General features: G+C 34.4%; 2 protein-coding genes across 3 annotated transcripts; one reads left to right on the top strand and one right to left on the bottom strand.

Moving 5' to 3' along the window:
* Nucleotides 1-1475: 1475 nt before the first annotated feature.
* On the top strand, nucleotides 1476-2977 carry LOC125185586 (60S ribosomal protein L38-like). Its single transcript, XM_048082147.1, has 3 exons — nucleotides 1476-1520; nucleotides 2289-2472; nucleotides 2806-2977. The coding sequence occupies exons 1-3, from the start codon at nucleotides 1518-1520 to the stop codon at nucleotides 2826-2828; spliced, it is 210 nt and encodes a 69-aa protein (XP_047938104.1). The 5' UTR covers nucleotides 1476-1517; the 3' UTR covers nucleotides 2829-2977.
* A 23-nt stretch (nucleotides 2978-3000) lies between these two features.
* LOC125185585 lies at nucleotides 3001-6383 on the bottom strand. 2 transcript variants are annotated; one of them, XM_048082146.1, is made up of 10 exons: nucleotides 6246-6383; nucleotides 5627-5739; nucleotides 5441-5541; nucleotides 4954-5150; nucleotides 4593-4874; nucleotides 4446-4504; nucleotides 4322-4358; nucleotides 4109-4180; nucleotides 3879-4029; nucleotides 3001-3778 (listed from the first exon to the last, which is right to left on the bottom strand). In XM_048082146.1, the coding sequence occupies exons 2-10, from the start codon at nucleotides 5727-5729 to the stop codon at nucleotides 3239-3241; spliced, it is 1542 nt and encodes a 513-aa protein (XP_047938103.1). In that variant the 5' UTR covers nucleotides 5730-5739; nucleotides 6246-6383; the 3' UTR covers nucleotides 3001-3238. The 2 variants fall into 2 exon arrangements, with proteins under 2 accessions (XP_047938103.1, XP_047938102.1); XM_048082145.1 differs by lacking the exon at nucleotides 6246-6383 and having other exon boundaries at nucleotides 5627-5902.
* Between the last annotated feature and the right edge of the window lie 6419 nt (nucleotides 6384-12802).

Raw genomic sequence — 12802 nt, 5'->3', positions numbered from 1 at the left:
CTAACTTATAATTTCTTAATTAGTGCTATCATCAAAAGAAATACTTATAGCCATTTGCATCTAATTATTCTTACATGATTTTTAAATTTCTTATTATAAAAATGACTATATCAATATATATCTAAAATAATGACTATATGCATGTATACTTAATTACTATAAGTGTTATCATCAAACAAAATAATCATAGTCACTCATAATTAGTGACTATTTTATTATTAAATCATTCTTAAAATTCTAAGCTATAAAAATAACAATATGGACATATGCTTAACTTTTTAGGTCATGTTTAGTTGCCAAATATCTATCAGAGAAAGTAATATGACTAATATTTTGCATTCAAATATTTTCTTATTAAATATTTCGTAATGCTTTGCCATCCAATAAAATAACAATACTTTTGCATTCAGTTTTTTTTTTTTATTATTATATAATGTTTAATGCTTTAGGAAAAATGTTATCAACCAATTTGTTAGTGTAACCTCAATTTATGCGATCTCTCCAAATAAGTGGCACTTTTATTTTAAAGTGATCATCCATATTTAATATTTACATACTCTATTTCCATATATATTAATGTAATTTGATATAGATTGACCTTTACAAATATAGCAAAAGGGCAATTAAGTAAAGAAATAATAATTAACAAGAAAACCGGTTTAAATAAAGACCGGTTAAAATTAATTTGAGGGTATTTTATATGTACAATTTTTGTTAATTTATCTTTACCCATCACCTAATTTGTTGCTTAAGCACATTGTTAATTGGACAGAGACAATCACTATACATTAAGCTAGTTTTAATTAATTTATTGGGCATAGGTTAAGGACCATTGAATATGTTACTCTAGCGGAGAATGTCAACCTCAATCTGTTAAAGAACTTCTAGCTAGCTTTAAATATTAATTAAGGAATAAATTAGTGTCATTTATCACAACTTTTTATTGGACATGTACTGAAAAGGAAAAAATCAATGTAACAATAAGTTTATGAATTAATTACACATAATTTATTGCTTGAACACATTGTTAACAGGATATTGTCTCTCAATATGCATGAAGACAATTTCAATTGATTTATTGGGGTATAGTTTAGTTAAGGACTAGTAGAGTTTTATTATGAAAATAGACATTTTTACACAAAATTGACAGATTATGATTTTTAACATGTAAGGAAAAAAAAAAGTTATGATAGTATACTTATATTTCTTCGGGTGACAGTACCCATTACAAATTTTATCATTCCAATCTCAATTAATAATATTTTAACTATTTTTTTCTCTTAATTTTTTTACATTAAAATTAATGTCCTCTTTAAACAATAAAAGATGGTGGATTACTAATTTATTCGATCCAACATTACTAATTGCTATGGGCCTTTAAAAAAATTATTATGGGCCGAGACCGAGAGTTTAGGCCCATTAGGGCTTGAGATCTGAATTGGCCTACATATAAATGCAAGAAGAGAGCCATTTCAATCGGAGTTTATCGACGGAATTGCACAATTCAATTTGCTAAAATGGTGAGCTGTTTCTGAACTTTTTAATCATTTTGAATCGTTAATTAGCTAATTTGTTCATAGATATATTTGTTGCTATTGCTACTAATCAAGCTAGAGCTGTATCATGTATGTAGATTAATGGTTTAGTTTTTGCTTTGTTCCTTTGTTCTAGTTCATGAGAAAATAAATCCTGATAATTTCCTTTGTGTTTATTGTATGAATTGCGTTGGCTGTATGCGTTTTACGCTTATTTTTATAATTTCCTTGTAATTATCGATCTGATTCTGGTATGATTTTTTACTCAATTACACATTTGTTAATCACTATTTTTTCAAAATATGCTGTGTTATGAAACAAATCAAATTTCATCAGTTTCAGTGTTTTAGGCTTCATTCAGCATTTGTATTTTCCACTCATATTTGTTTCTTATTGATCGAAGATAAGATGATTTTCTGTTTCATCAGTTTCTATTACATCAATTTCTGTTTTTTAGGCTTTCTAATCCTGGCTACAATACTTTATAGTTTTCCTCGGATGCTTTGAAGCTTTTTATTTCTATTGCATTGTATCTCAACGCACTTTTAGCGATTATTTCGATAAAATTGTATACTGTAGGCTACAATACAATGCACTTTTAGCGATTATTTCGGTAAAATTGTATACTGTAAGCTACAATAGCACTGTGTTATTGCTACTGTTAGGAGTGAAGTGTTATGTTTGATTGCTGATTAGGTTTCTGCAGCAAACTTTTGTTCTAACTCTCGCCGTGTTCTGTTATGTAATTTGCAGCCGAAGCAGATTCATGAGATAAAGGACTTCCTTCTGACAGCTAGAAGGCCTGACGCAACGTCTGTGAGGATCAAGAAGAGCAAAGATGTGGTTAAGTTCAAGGTCAGGTGCTCGAAGTACCTGTACACCCTCTGCGTGTTTGATCTTCAGAAGGCTGACAAACTGAAGCAGTCCCTTCCACCTGGTATGTTTTTAAACTTCGTTTATATGAATGATTTATATTCGTTGCATCTATACTCTCTAGTAGAGAATTTGATTTTCTAGTGGAAGTATGTGACTATTATCAGTACAATATACGACTACATTCTATGCTTCTTTAAGAAACTTGATTCATTATCAATGCACATTGGCTGTGTACCGTCTTTTTCATTCACAGGAACAGTTAGTGAAATATAGAAATTTCGTGATATATATACTTGGAAGTGATAAAAACTTCAACCTTTTATGTTGATCATCCTATTTTTTCATTTAATTATTCACATACTAAAAAAATGAACTTTCTTCATTGTGTTTCCAGGTTTGAGTGTTCAAGATCTGTGAGCATGCCACCCTGAAGAATTTTCGTTGTTTATTTTTCTCTAGAGAAATTGAATGAAAGATTTATTTAAATGGAATTTTGGACATCTTCTGTAGTAAATCAGATTTTGGAATTTTGGTGATATTTATTCTCCCTTGCCTCTTTTGTTGAAGCTCTGTCTTGCTGCATTCAGTATTTTACATAAAGAGTTGATTTTTATATTCTGAAGTGTTTCTGTAGTGCTGCTATGTTGCTTGGCAAAAATATTTTTTTGGCCTAAGCATTTGTAATACAAAAGGGAGCCAGGGGTTTACCCCCGTTGGCTCTATATCGTATTGGTATAATTCTACGGCGTGTGTTGTATTGGATCACCTAAACTAGGCCGATTCTCTGTATAATATGTGTCTACCTGTACAAAAACCGATACCGTCTACTATATTCTGTCTCTGGTCTGAGCTGCTCCAGATTCCAGCACATCAGGTGTGATAAAAACCGAGTCTGGTTTCACAGAAGCACTGAAAGAATGTTGTGTCCGTCGATGTTGTGCTCCGACAACCGAAATGAGGACTAACGCAACCATGGTTAACGAGAGGAAGAGCAGCGAAGCCCACACCATTTTAGCATGCCTCTTGAGAGGCCCACACTCTTTTCCGAGTATCTCAGCGAAGGCATCCTCCACAGTTTGGCACTCGACTAGTGCTTCCATGCTGGGGTAGACGTCTAGAAGCTTCTGTATCGAGGAGGTGTAGGCTTGAATGGTGTTGTACTCGGCTGCAGGGACCAGGATCCCTCCGTTGCACACCTGCCCCTCCGAGTCGGGACACACCAGCATCCGCAGCACCCGAGGGATTTCGCCTATTTGGATGGATCCAGAGGGACAGCTCCACGGCTGGTATTCGTGCAGAGGTGGCGGAGAAAAAGGGTTGCAGATCTGCACGATGTTTCCAAATGATGTCGATATGTTGTTGTTCACCTGCATTTTTCGTTGCTTTCAGTTATAATCTTGTATGTCGAAAGGTTATAATCTTTTTGTTGAAAGGCATGCCAATGTTGATAGATCCCTTGTACCATACCTCGTTCACCAAGTCGTAGATTCCTGCGCTCACATCGTCCAAGACCGATTTTGCAGAGAGCAGCTCGTCACAGGGTAGGATGGAGCTCAGGCTGTTGTTGTATGGATCCTTCTGGAAGCTTTCGAGCGCGGTACACGTGTCTTCGGAGAAGCTGGAAAACAAGACATGTTGGATCAGAATCAAGCGTTTGTTTTCCTAGTTTAGTTCAGTTAAGGAATCCAGGAACCTACTTTTCTAGGAAGAAATAGATTCCAAAGAACAACCAGCTTAGGACAGTCAATATCCAGCATATTGCAATAATCCTGCAAATGCCAAGTTAGTGTATGAGAAAAAACAGTAATACTATGTTTCATAAAGAAATTGGACGAAAGTTTGACGAAAAGTTTTTAAGTTTTTACAGTTGAGTTACCCAAAGGAAAAAGATGAGTGAAAAAAGTAATTACATTTGAACAATCTTCTGAAATTTCAGGATGCCTAATGCTGCATAACAAAGAAAACTCAATTAGTTTATATTTATTGTGAATGAAATTAACGTAGATCTATAGTGTATTAGACTATTAGTGTTACCTAGAAGAGAAATCACAGCAACCAAAGTCAATGAAATTGTTACCGTTGTTATTATATAACTGCAAATATCAGCAAAAATTAGTCATTCCTCTGCATTTTATTATAGACATAAGATATGGATATGGATATGGAGAGAAGAAGACATACACAATCTTGAGGCCCTTTTCGATGAGGCGCCGGTTCTTGGAGGCTTGTCTAGCGATATCATCGGCCTGGACATCGAGCCTCTGGGACGTTGAGGTGAGGAAGCGCGTCGTCTCAGGATCCGCATTGACGGATTCTAAGGTTACGCTCATCTCCCTCATGGCCCCGGTCGTGTTGTAGATTGTGTCCGAGGCGTCGTCCGCTGTGTCGATTATGATGTCTATCACAGTCTTCGCCCTCGAATGGAACTTGGCATTCCCTCCAAGAACTAGTCCAATCCCCAGTCTGAAATAAATAAACATAAAATTTTTTAAAGGCTGAATCATGATGGACTCGAACCCGAGAATAGCAAGAGTTTACTTACATGGCAAGAAGGGTAAAAACAATTGATAAGAGGATAGGTAGGACATAGCAATTTTTGTGACAAAGTGCTCTCTTTTTCTTGAGTTTTCTCCCTTTGAAACAACAGCTTCTTACAAGAAGAAATCCTCCATATGCAACACCGCATAGAAGCCACACAACTGCAATGCTGTATCCATATATGCCTGTGAATGCGGTCGACTGCACGCAAAAAAACCAAGGGTCTGTTTGGTAGCATAGAATTAAAGACGTGGATTTGAAATTAGACCGGAGTCTTCAATTCCAAATTCACTATTCTACAATCTGAATACCATAACTACGGTAAATATTTGAAATTCGGAATAGTTGTAAAATTAGACATCTCTCGAACTCTCACACACACTGCACACAATGCAATCAACACATTATAAAAAATACAAACATATATTCAAGTCAATGTCAAATTCTTTGACGTACGAAACAAAAGATTTGAAATTGAATTAGATGCTTACGCTCCAGTAGTTTTTGTCCGTTATATCGTAGCCTCCTCTGTATTTCTTGAAACCATCCAAAGGGTCTACTCTCCCCGTATCATCCAAGTAACTACTCGAATCTGATCAAATTTAACACTATGTTTAATGATCAAATTTAACTACAGATTTATAAACATAACATCAATTTTTTTTTTGATGAATTACCTGATTGTGAGGTGCTTGACAAGATTAGGAAAGCCATGTTAATAGTGATGATGAATAGGATTTTGGCTGTGGATTGGCCGCCGCCGCCGCCGAAAGAGGCCATTTTCTTGAACCTTAATGAAGTTGGGATTATGAGAAATAATTAGTACCTAATCTAAAACTTGAGATTAGATCACTTCCTCCACCAACATGCACCTTGTTTAATTAATTAAGCACAATCTATAACAAGCTATAAGGGATTGTGATATTTTTCTAATCATCTAGAGGAGTAGCTAAGGGAAAAATGGGAGTGGGGGAAATATATGTGGTTTGAAGTGTGAAAGAAATGGTGGGAAAAGAATGCAATTTGGCAAAAAAGATTCAATCTTTATCTTGAAAAAGATAGTGGGGGAGAGAGGCTTATAGCTTTTCAAAAATAGGTGGGCAAGTAAAGTATATTTATTTTGGTCATGCATCCACCAACATAAAGCACAGAAACAAGATGAAGATTCATGGAAAAACAACTTCAAGAAAAGCTAAAAATCCCAACTTTATGCTTCTAGTTCTTGATGCTTAGACGTCGGGTTTAGGTCGATCTTAAACGTCGTCGTTTACGGTTCATGCACAAGAAAATACTTACTGTGTAAAGCAAAACCCTTTTCCTTCTTTTTCTCTTTTAGATGTTGTGATGCATCAAGGTTTGGATTGCCTTGGAGTAACGAACAAAAAAATGTGAAATAATGTAAATGGTATAATTTGTAGTGTTTTTTTGTGAAATGAATTGAATCAATTTTGGTTCTCTTAGTTTAATTGCACTATGTATATATATATATATATATGTTGAAATCAAAGATGGGGTGATGGGATGCTACTTTTTATCTAGAGGGTTTAGTTTTGTCAAATGCTATTATTTCAAGTCAAACGACCAATCCCATGCGAATTGGACTTTTTTTCCACAAGCAAATGCTGGGTGTTAAATGATTTCAGACAAAAAATTGTGAAAAATCAAAGAAAATTAATTTGCGAGAAAAAATAAGATAGTTAAATTGCATCTTTTAGATTTTTAAAATAGAAATCATTTCAAAATTGTGTATTTACATATAAATAACTTTATAATTTAGGTAGATATTTGGCGGCTAAATTAAATTTTTCGCGCTAGGAAAAGATGTGGAGAGTTGAAAACTATTTAATTAATAAGCATGAAATTAAAAGGTGGGAAATTTTAGTTTGACTTGTCTTAATTGTGTTATGTAGTATAGGGGTGTCATATTAATTGTTACCTACTAATTTTAGGCATATCATTAATTGTTTCATTTGGGATAGCCAAAGTTTAAAGAATAGTGAGACACATTTGGAAGAAGTGAATATATATGAGACTCATTTAGTAAATATAATAAAAGTTATACATGAGCTATAGTATATATGTAATGATGAATATTTTAAAACGACAAAATAAAATATTTAATGATAAATAAAGAAAGTATTTATTAATGGAAATATGAAACTAATTAAATTACTCGTAATTAATAGATAATGCAATATGTGGAGTAGTAACCTTATTTAAACAAAACTATATACTTCCATCTTAATTTTATTATTACAAATGGTTATGGGGCCTTATCTTTTGTTATTGTGGAAAATTCCTCAATTATAAAGTTCTTTTCTTTATGCATGAGTGAATATAAATTTGTAGTCGCTATTTATTATGCGCTTTCCTTACTGAGGAATGAGAGAGATGCCATACCACTAAATTTCTTACAAAATTAATTATGTTGTAGAAATAAAATAAAGTAAAGGACTATATTAAGTCTTTGACCCCAAAATTCACGCATATTTGTAGGGCAGAAAAAAAGAGAGATAAATTAACGATTTTACGTGTAGTGTTTGACGGTCCATTTTTGCTGTGTAGAAGTCTGTTTCTCACAAATTTCCGACAAAAATCTGTATATGCGTATATAATTATAAGATAGTACGGATCATTTAAATTTTGAAATTTGATTAAATTTTATATTTAAAAATTAAATATTAAAGTAATTTTTTTAAAACGATGTTATTTCTTTAAAATAAAAAAAAAGATTATTTCATAATTTAAATAACCAGTAAGCCTATAATTATGTATGTCATATTTTAGATAGAACAAACATTTGATTATTAGTCCACGTATATTCATTATCTCCACAAAATAACCCAGTCATAGGTTGTACTGTACTATAATAAAAACATAGATTATGACTAATTTTTGTAGATCTGATGAAATATATGATTATGAATTTATAATTACTACTACAAGCATGCTAATTAAAGTAAATTTATTTTTTTTCAATATTTTGTTTCAGACAAAGACAATATGTGTGCCGCACCATCCTCAACCTCTGCAACCGATTGCTTGCCCCAACATCCCATCGATTCGCCTCCCAGCCACCTCCTCTTTCAAGCTCATTGTACACATGCACACGGGATAAACTATAAAATTAAAGCCCCGTGCTCTATCATTTTGAACCCAGCCACATGACATAAAGGAGTTGAAAAAATAGAGAAAGTACATATGTATGGATCTCTCCATGGATCTACAAAACAACACCCCACATGTCTACCAAAATATTAGTAGCAACTTTTGGATTATTACGAGATAAATTGATAGAAATTAGAGGAATTGAGGGAAAATTTATTTCAAACCAACTCCTACAATATAGATTATAGACACAAAAAGAAGTCATTTACTTTAATTTAATTTAGGATGAGGTAGAAGTGCAATGAATGAGATTCCACTTTCCAACCGAATTCCCAAAATTAGTCAAGTCAGAGATGGATGAAAATTGAAAACAGATTCGGGTCAATTTTATAGCCTCAAAAAGATAAAACCCCCAAATATTATTTAATCATGAGTAGTAGTATAGGTCCAAAAAATACGTGTGAAAAGCGCTTTCCTAAAAAGATTACGAAATTGATTGCGTCTATTAAAATATTGACGTTTTCACCTACGCGAAAACGCGAGAGCTGATTCATTTTTGTCGACCACTATTTTTCAAAGTATTGAAAATATGTGAAAACTAACGAATTATTGTGTCGAGTAAATTTGTATTTTGCAGAATGGTGATTATTCTTTTTCTCCCGGTTTCAGTTTTATTATTAATTTTTTGTTCTTGTTTGAGGTTTCAATTTTATTAATTATTTTTAGATGTTTTATCAGTCCAAAACTAAGCATTACTCCTATTTTGCTTTGGACTAAATTGTAAATTCAGGTTGATTCCGATTTTTTCAAAAACTGAATAATATACTAAGTTTGCAATTTTTGCAATTATCATATCCGTCTCATTTCTGGCAAAATATGCGGATAATGTGACAAACATTTTTAAACACTAGGAAATATTATGACTATGCTAGGAATATTAAATCTCTTTCTTATTCGTATGATTATGCATGTTTTATGTGATGAGTGATATGCTTAAAAACAATTATTACATCATCACGTACTCCGCTAAAAATATGACAGGTGAAATAGCTACGAAAATTGAAAACTTTGTGATGTGCATGATTATTTTTCCTTTAATTTGGACAAATATACATAAATTACACATTTGATTAGTATTATAAGTTACAGAAACTCTATTAATTTCTGGAAACTACATTTAATTTTGTAGGAGATTATCTTTGCAGCCAAATTAGGCTTTTTAGGTGGGGTCATAATTAAAGAATTTGAGCAATCGATTTTCTTTTTCATAGAAAAGTAACTAACTTGAAGCCGTAATAAAAGACATTTAACTAGTGGTCTGAATCAAATTTGAAAAGTAAATTGTAAATTATCAAACTGTTGGATTATTCAATATCGAATAATATCACACGCTTACTAGCCAATCACAAATTTGTGTGGGAAAAATTGTTTCTAAAAACCAATAATTAAACCATCTATCGTGAATCGTTTATTAACCAACAATTTTAAATACAATTATCATTATGTGGGTGCGTGAAAGAGATATTGACGTATAGGAATAAGAAAGAAGCATTGGGCCTGAACTAGAATTGGGCTAATTAGATTAGGCCTTTAATTATTTTTGATATGGAAGCCCAATTCCCATTTATATTCTAAATAGCCCATTTAAAAATAGGAAGTCAAAGGACCACATTTCTTTATTTATTGTTTTCCCAATTTTCGAGGTTTCCTTGTGTTTTATGGTTGTTATATTAAGTGGATCCTCTTTTAAAATGGTAAAAATTACTCCCTCCATCCCGGATAATTCGGGTCACTTTGACCGGACACGGATTTTAAGAATTGTAATGAAAAGTGGGTTGAAAAAGTTAGTTGAATGTGGGTCCTACCTTTATATATTAGTTTTATAATAAAATGTGAGTATTAATGAGTTAGTGGAATATGGGGTCCACTACCAAAAATGGTAAAAGTGAAATGGGACAAATTATTTGGGACGGACCGAAATGGAAAACTGGGACAAATTATCTGGGACGGAGGGAGTAAACATTAGAGCATCCGCAATGGCGGTGCATTTTTTTGCCGTCTGTCTGCGTCCGTGCCAGCCTGCACAGGACGACCTCGTCCGCCGCTGCAAGCTGTCCGTCCGTGCCGCTGAGCAGCGGCCTACGTGGCGTCTTCTTATTGGCCAACGGCATAGCCGTCGGCAAATTCGAATTTTCTTTTTTTTTTTTAAAAAAAAATTCATAAATAATTCAAAATTATACCAATTTTTTTTTTTTTTTGGATTCCAAAAAAATAGAGCCGTTTATGGACTTTTTTTTGGATTTTTGTGATTTTTTTTAATCCCAAAATCATCTATAAATACACACATTCATCATCCACTTTTCACATCAAATTATCTCTCATTCATACTTTTTCATACTAAATCATCTACATCTTCCTCTCTCACCCAAACTCTCTCTAAAAAATTCAAAAATAGATTTCACCAATCTCATTGCGGAAGCGGAGCGCGAAGAACAAGAATATTATGAACAATATCGTGCCGCCTATGAAGCCTATGTCGCCGCCAATACCCCCGCCCCTCCTCCTCAACCAACTAGAGCAAAACGTCGCTACATCCCTCGTGATCGAGAGGGAGCCCATGAAAGGCTCGTTGCCGACTATTTTTCCGACCAACCGCGGTATCCAGAAGATTACTTTCGGCGCCGTTTTCGCATGTCAAAACGGTTGTTTATGCGTATTGTCAACACATTGTCCACCCGCGTTGAATACTTTCAAGAAGGTGCGGGACGCAACCGGTCGGCAAAGTCTCACGGCGTTGCAAAAGTGTACTTGTGCCATCCGACAACTTGCTACTGGGCAAACGGCCGACCTCTTCGACGAGTATTTGCATGTCGGTGAGTCAACTGGAATCCTATGCCTCAAGAATTTTTGCGATGGCGTTCGTTCTGCTTTCGGCGAGGAATTCCTTCGGGCACCCACCACCGACGATTGTCAACGGTTGCTTCGTCTTCACGAAACAGTCCACGGTTTTCCCGGTATGCTAGGCACGTATTGACTGCATGCATTGGAAGTGGAAGAATTGCCCGACTGCTTGGAGGGGGCAACACTTAAGCGGCCACAAAGGTGGCGGCCCAACGCTTATCCTTGAAGCGGTTGCCGACTACCGCCTATGGATTTGGCATGCATATTTCGGTGTTGCCGGATCCAACAACGACTTGAACGTGTTATATTCTTCACCACTCTTCGATGATGTTTTGAATGGTGTAGCACCGGCGATCGACTTCACCGTCAATGGAAATGCATACCACATGGGTTACTATCTCGCCGATGGTATCTACCCAAGGTGGTCGACTTTCGTGAAGTCGTTCAGCAATCCACAAGAGCAAAGACGGATTCTTTTTGCGCAGCGTCAAGAATCTGCTAGGAAAGACGTCGAAAGAGCTTTTGGTGTCCTTCAAGGTCGATTCAACATTGTGAAGTCCCCTTCTCGGCTTTGGTACGTTAAGAATATCGCCGACATCATGTACACGTGTATTATCTTGCACAACATGATTATAGCTGACGAATGACCGATGACGGCTAACTTTTACGACGAGGATGAAGCCGGAAGCTCAACCGCGAGGTCTCCCCCACGCCGAGGTGTGCATACGACGGTGAACGAGAGGATCGAAAGAAGACACACAATGCGCGATACAAGAGCCCACACTGAGTTACAAAAAGATCTAATCAATCACATTTGGGCGAAATTCGGCAACGAGTAGTGCGTCTTTTTAATTTTATTGATTTTGATTATGTAATTTTTAATTTTTAGGATTTTAATTGTGTAATTTTTAATTTTTAGGATTTTAATTATGTAATTTTTAATTATTTTGTAATTTGTAATAGTATTTCGGGTATTTTTAATGCATTTTAATATTGTGGAAATATTTTTATTTAAATTGAATAATAGAATGGTGAGACCCTTGAGCTTGTCCTTAGCTAAGAGCACGGATGTGGGTGTTGTGCTTTTAGCTAAGGACAAGGAGTAAAAGTGGATCCGGACCCACTTCCATGCTCTTAACTAAGAGCACGGATGGGGATGCTCTTATGGACTTGTTGATCGGTAAACATACATGCTTAATAGTACTACTTGAATTGTAATATATAGTTTGTAAATTATAGATTAATTATTTGGAATTTGGAAAGAGACCCAATGCATAGTTTGTAAAGTCATCATGCATATGCAAAAACATGATAAATATGACATGAGAAATTTATTTTTCTATGGTCGGCTATCACAGCTGTACAATACTCGTTTACCCATTCCACGCACTTTGTATTTTACTTGAAGACACATTAATCACCTTTTCTAAGCAATTCCAATTTTCATTTATTTGAATATTAATTTGCATGATATATAGAGACTATAAAAAAAACTACAACTTGCTGCGAAGCTTGTGGCTGGGTTTTAGGAGTACATTTTTTTATAAACTTCAAAAAACCCCAATTCAATTTTGATAAGAAATTACAATCTGATAAGTCATCATAAAGAAAAAATAAAGAACTTTTAAGAAAAGGAGAAAAAATAATTATATACAAAAAATTATAAGAATGATACTAATCTTGTTGATAAACAGAATTTAAATCTTATGTGTGTCGATTCTTTTAATTTATTGAAAAGCAGCTGGTATAAAGTTTTCAGTAGTTGACAAAAATCATAATTTCAAGACTCGATAAAAACACCACATGTTGCTTAGCCATAAGAAAGATGAGAACAACTTGGTTGT

The sequence above is a fragment of the Salvia hispanica genome, chromosome 4 (genome assembly GCF_023119035.1).
Source record: "Salvia hispanica cultivar TCC Black 2014 chromosome 4, UniMelb_Shisp_WGS_1.0, whole genome shotgun sequence".
Taxonomy (NCBI): domain Eukaryota; kingdom Viridiplantae; phylum Streptophyta; class Magnoliopsida; order Lamiales; family Lamiaceae; genus Salvia; species Salvia hispanica.
The sequence above is the reverse complement of the archived record's forward strand: the minus strand, read 5'-3'. Positions and strand labels throughout refer to the sequence as shown.

Bases quoted from the DNA above. Each gene is read 5' to 3' on its own strand.
- LOC125185586 (XM_048082147.1), top strand. The intron at 2,473-2,805 runs GTATGTTTTTAA...TTGTGTTTCCAG, and splicing joins GAAGCAGTCCCTTCCACCTG to GTTTGAGTGTTCAAGATCTG.
- LOC125185585 (XM_048082146.1), bottom strand. From the start codon at position 5,729: ATGGCCTCTTTCGGCGGCGGCGGCGGCCAATCCACAGCCAAAATCCTA. The intron at 5,542-5,626 runs GTAATTCATCAA...AAATTTGATCAG, and splicing joins GTCAAGCACCTCACAATCAG to ATTCGAGTAGTTACTTGGAT. The intron at 4,359-4,445 runs GTAACACTAATA...TTTGTTATGCAG, and splicing joins TGCTGTGATTTCTCTTCTAG to CATTAGGCATCCTGAAATTT.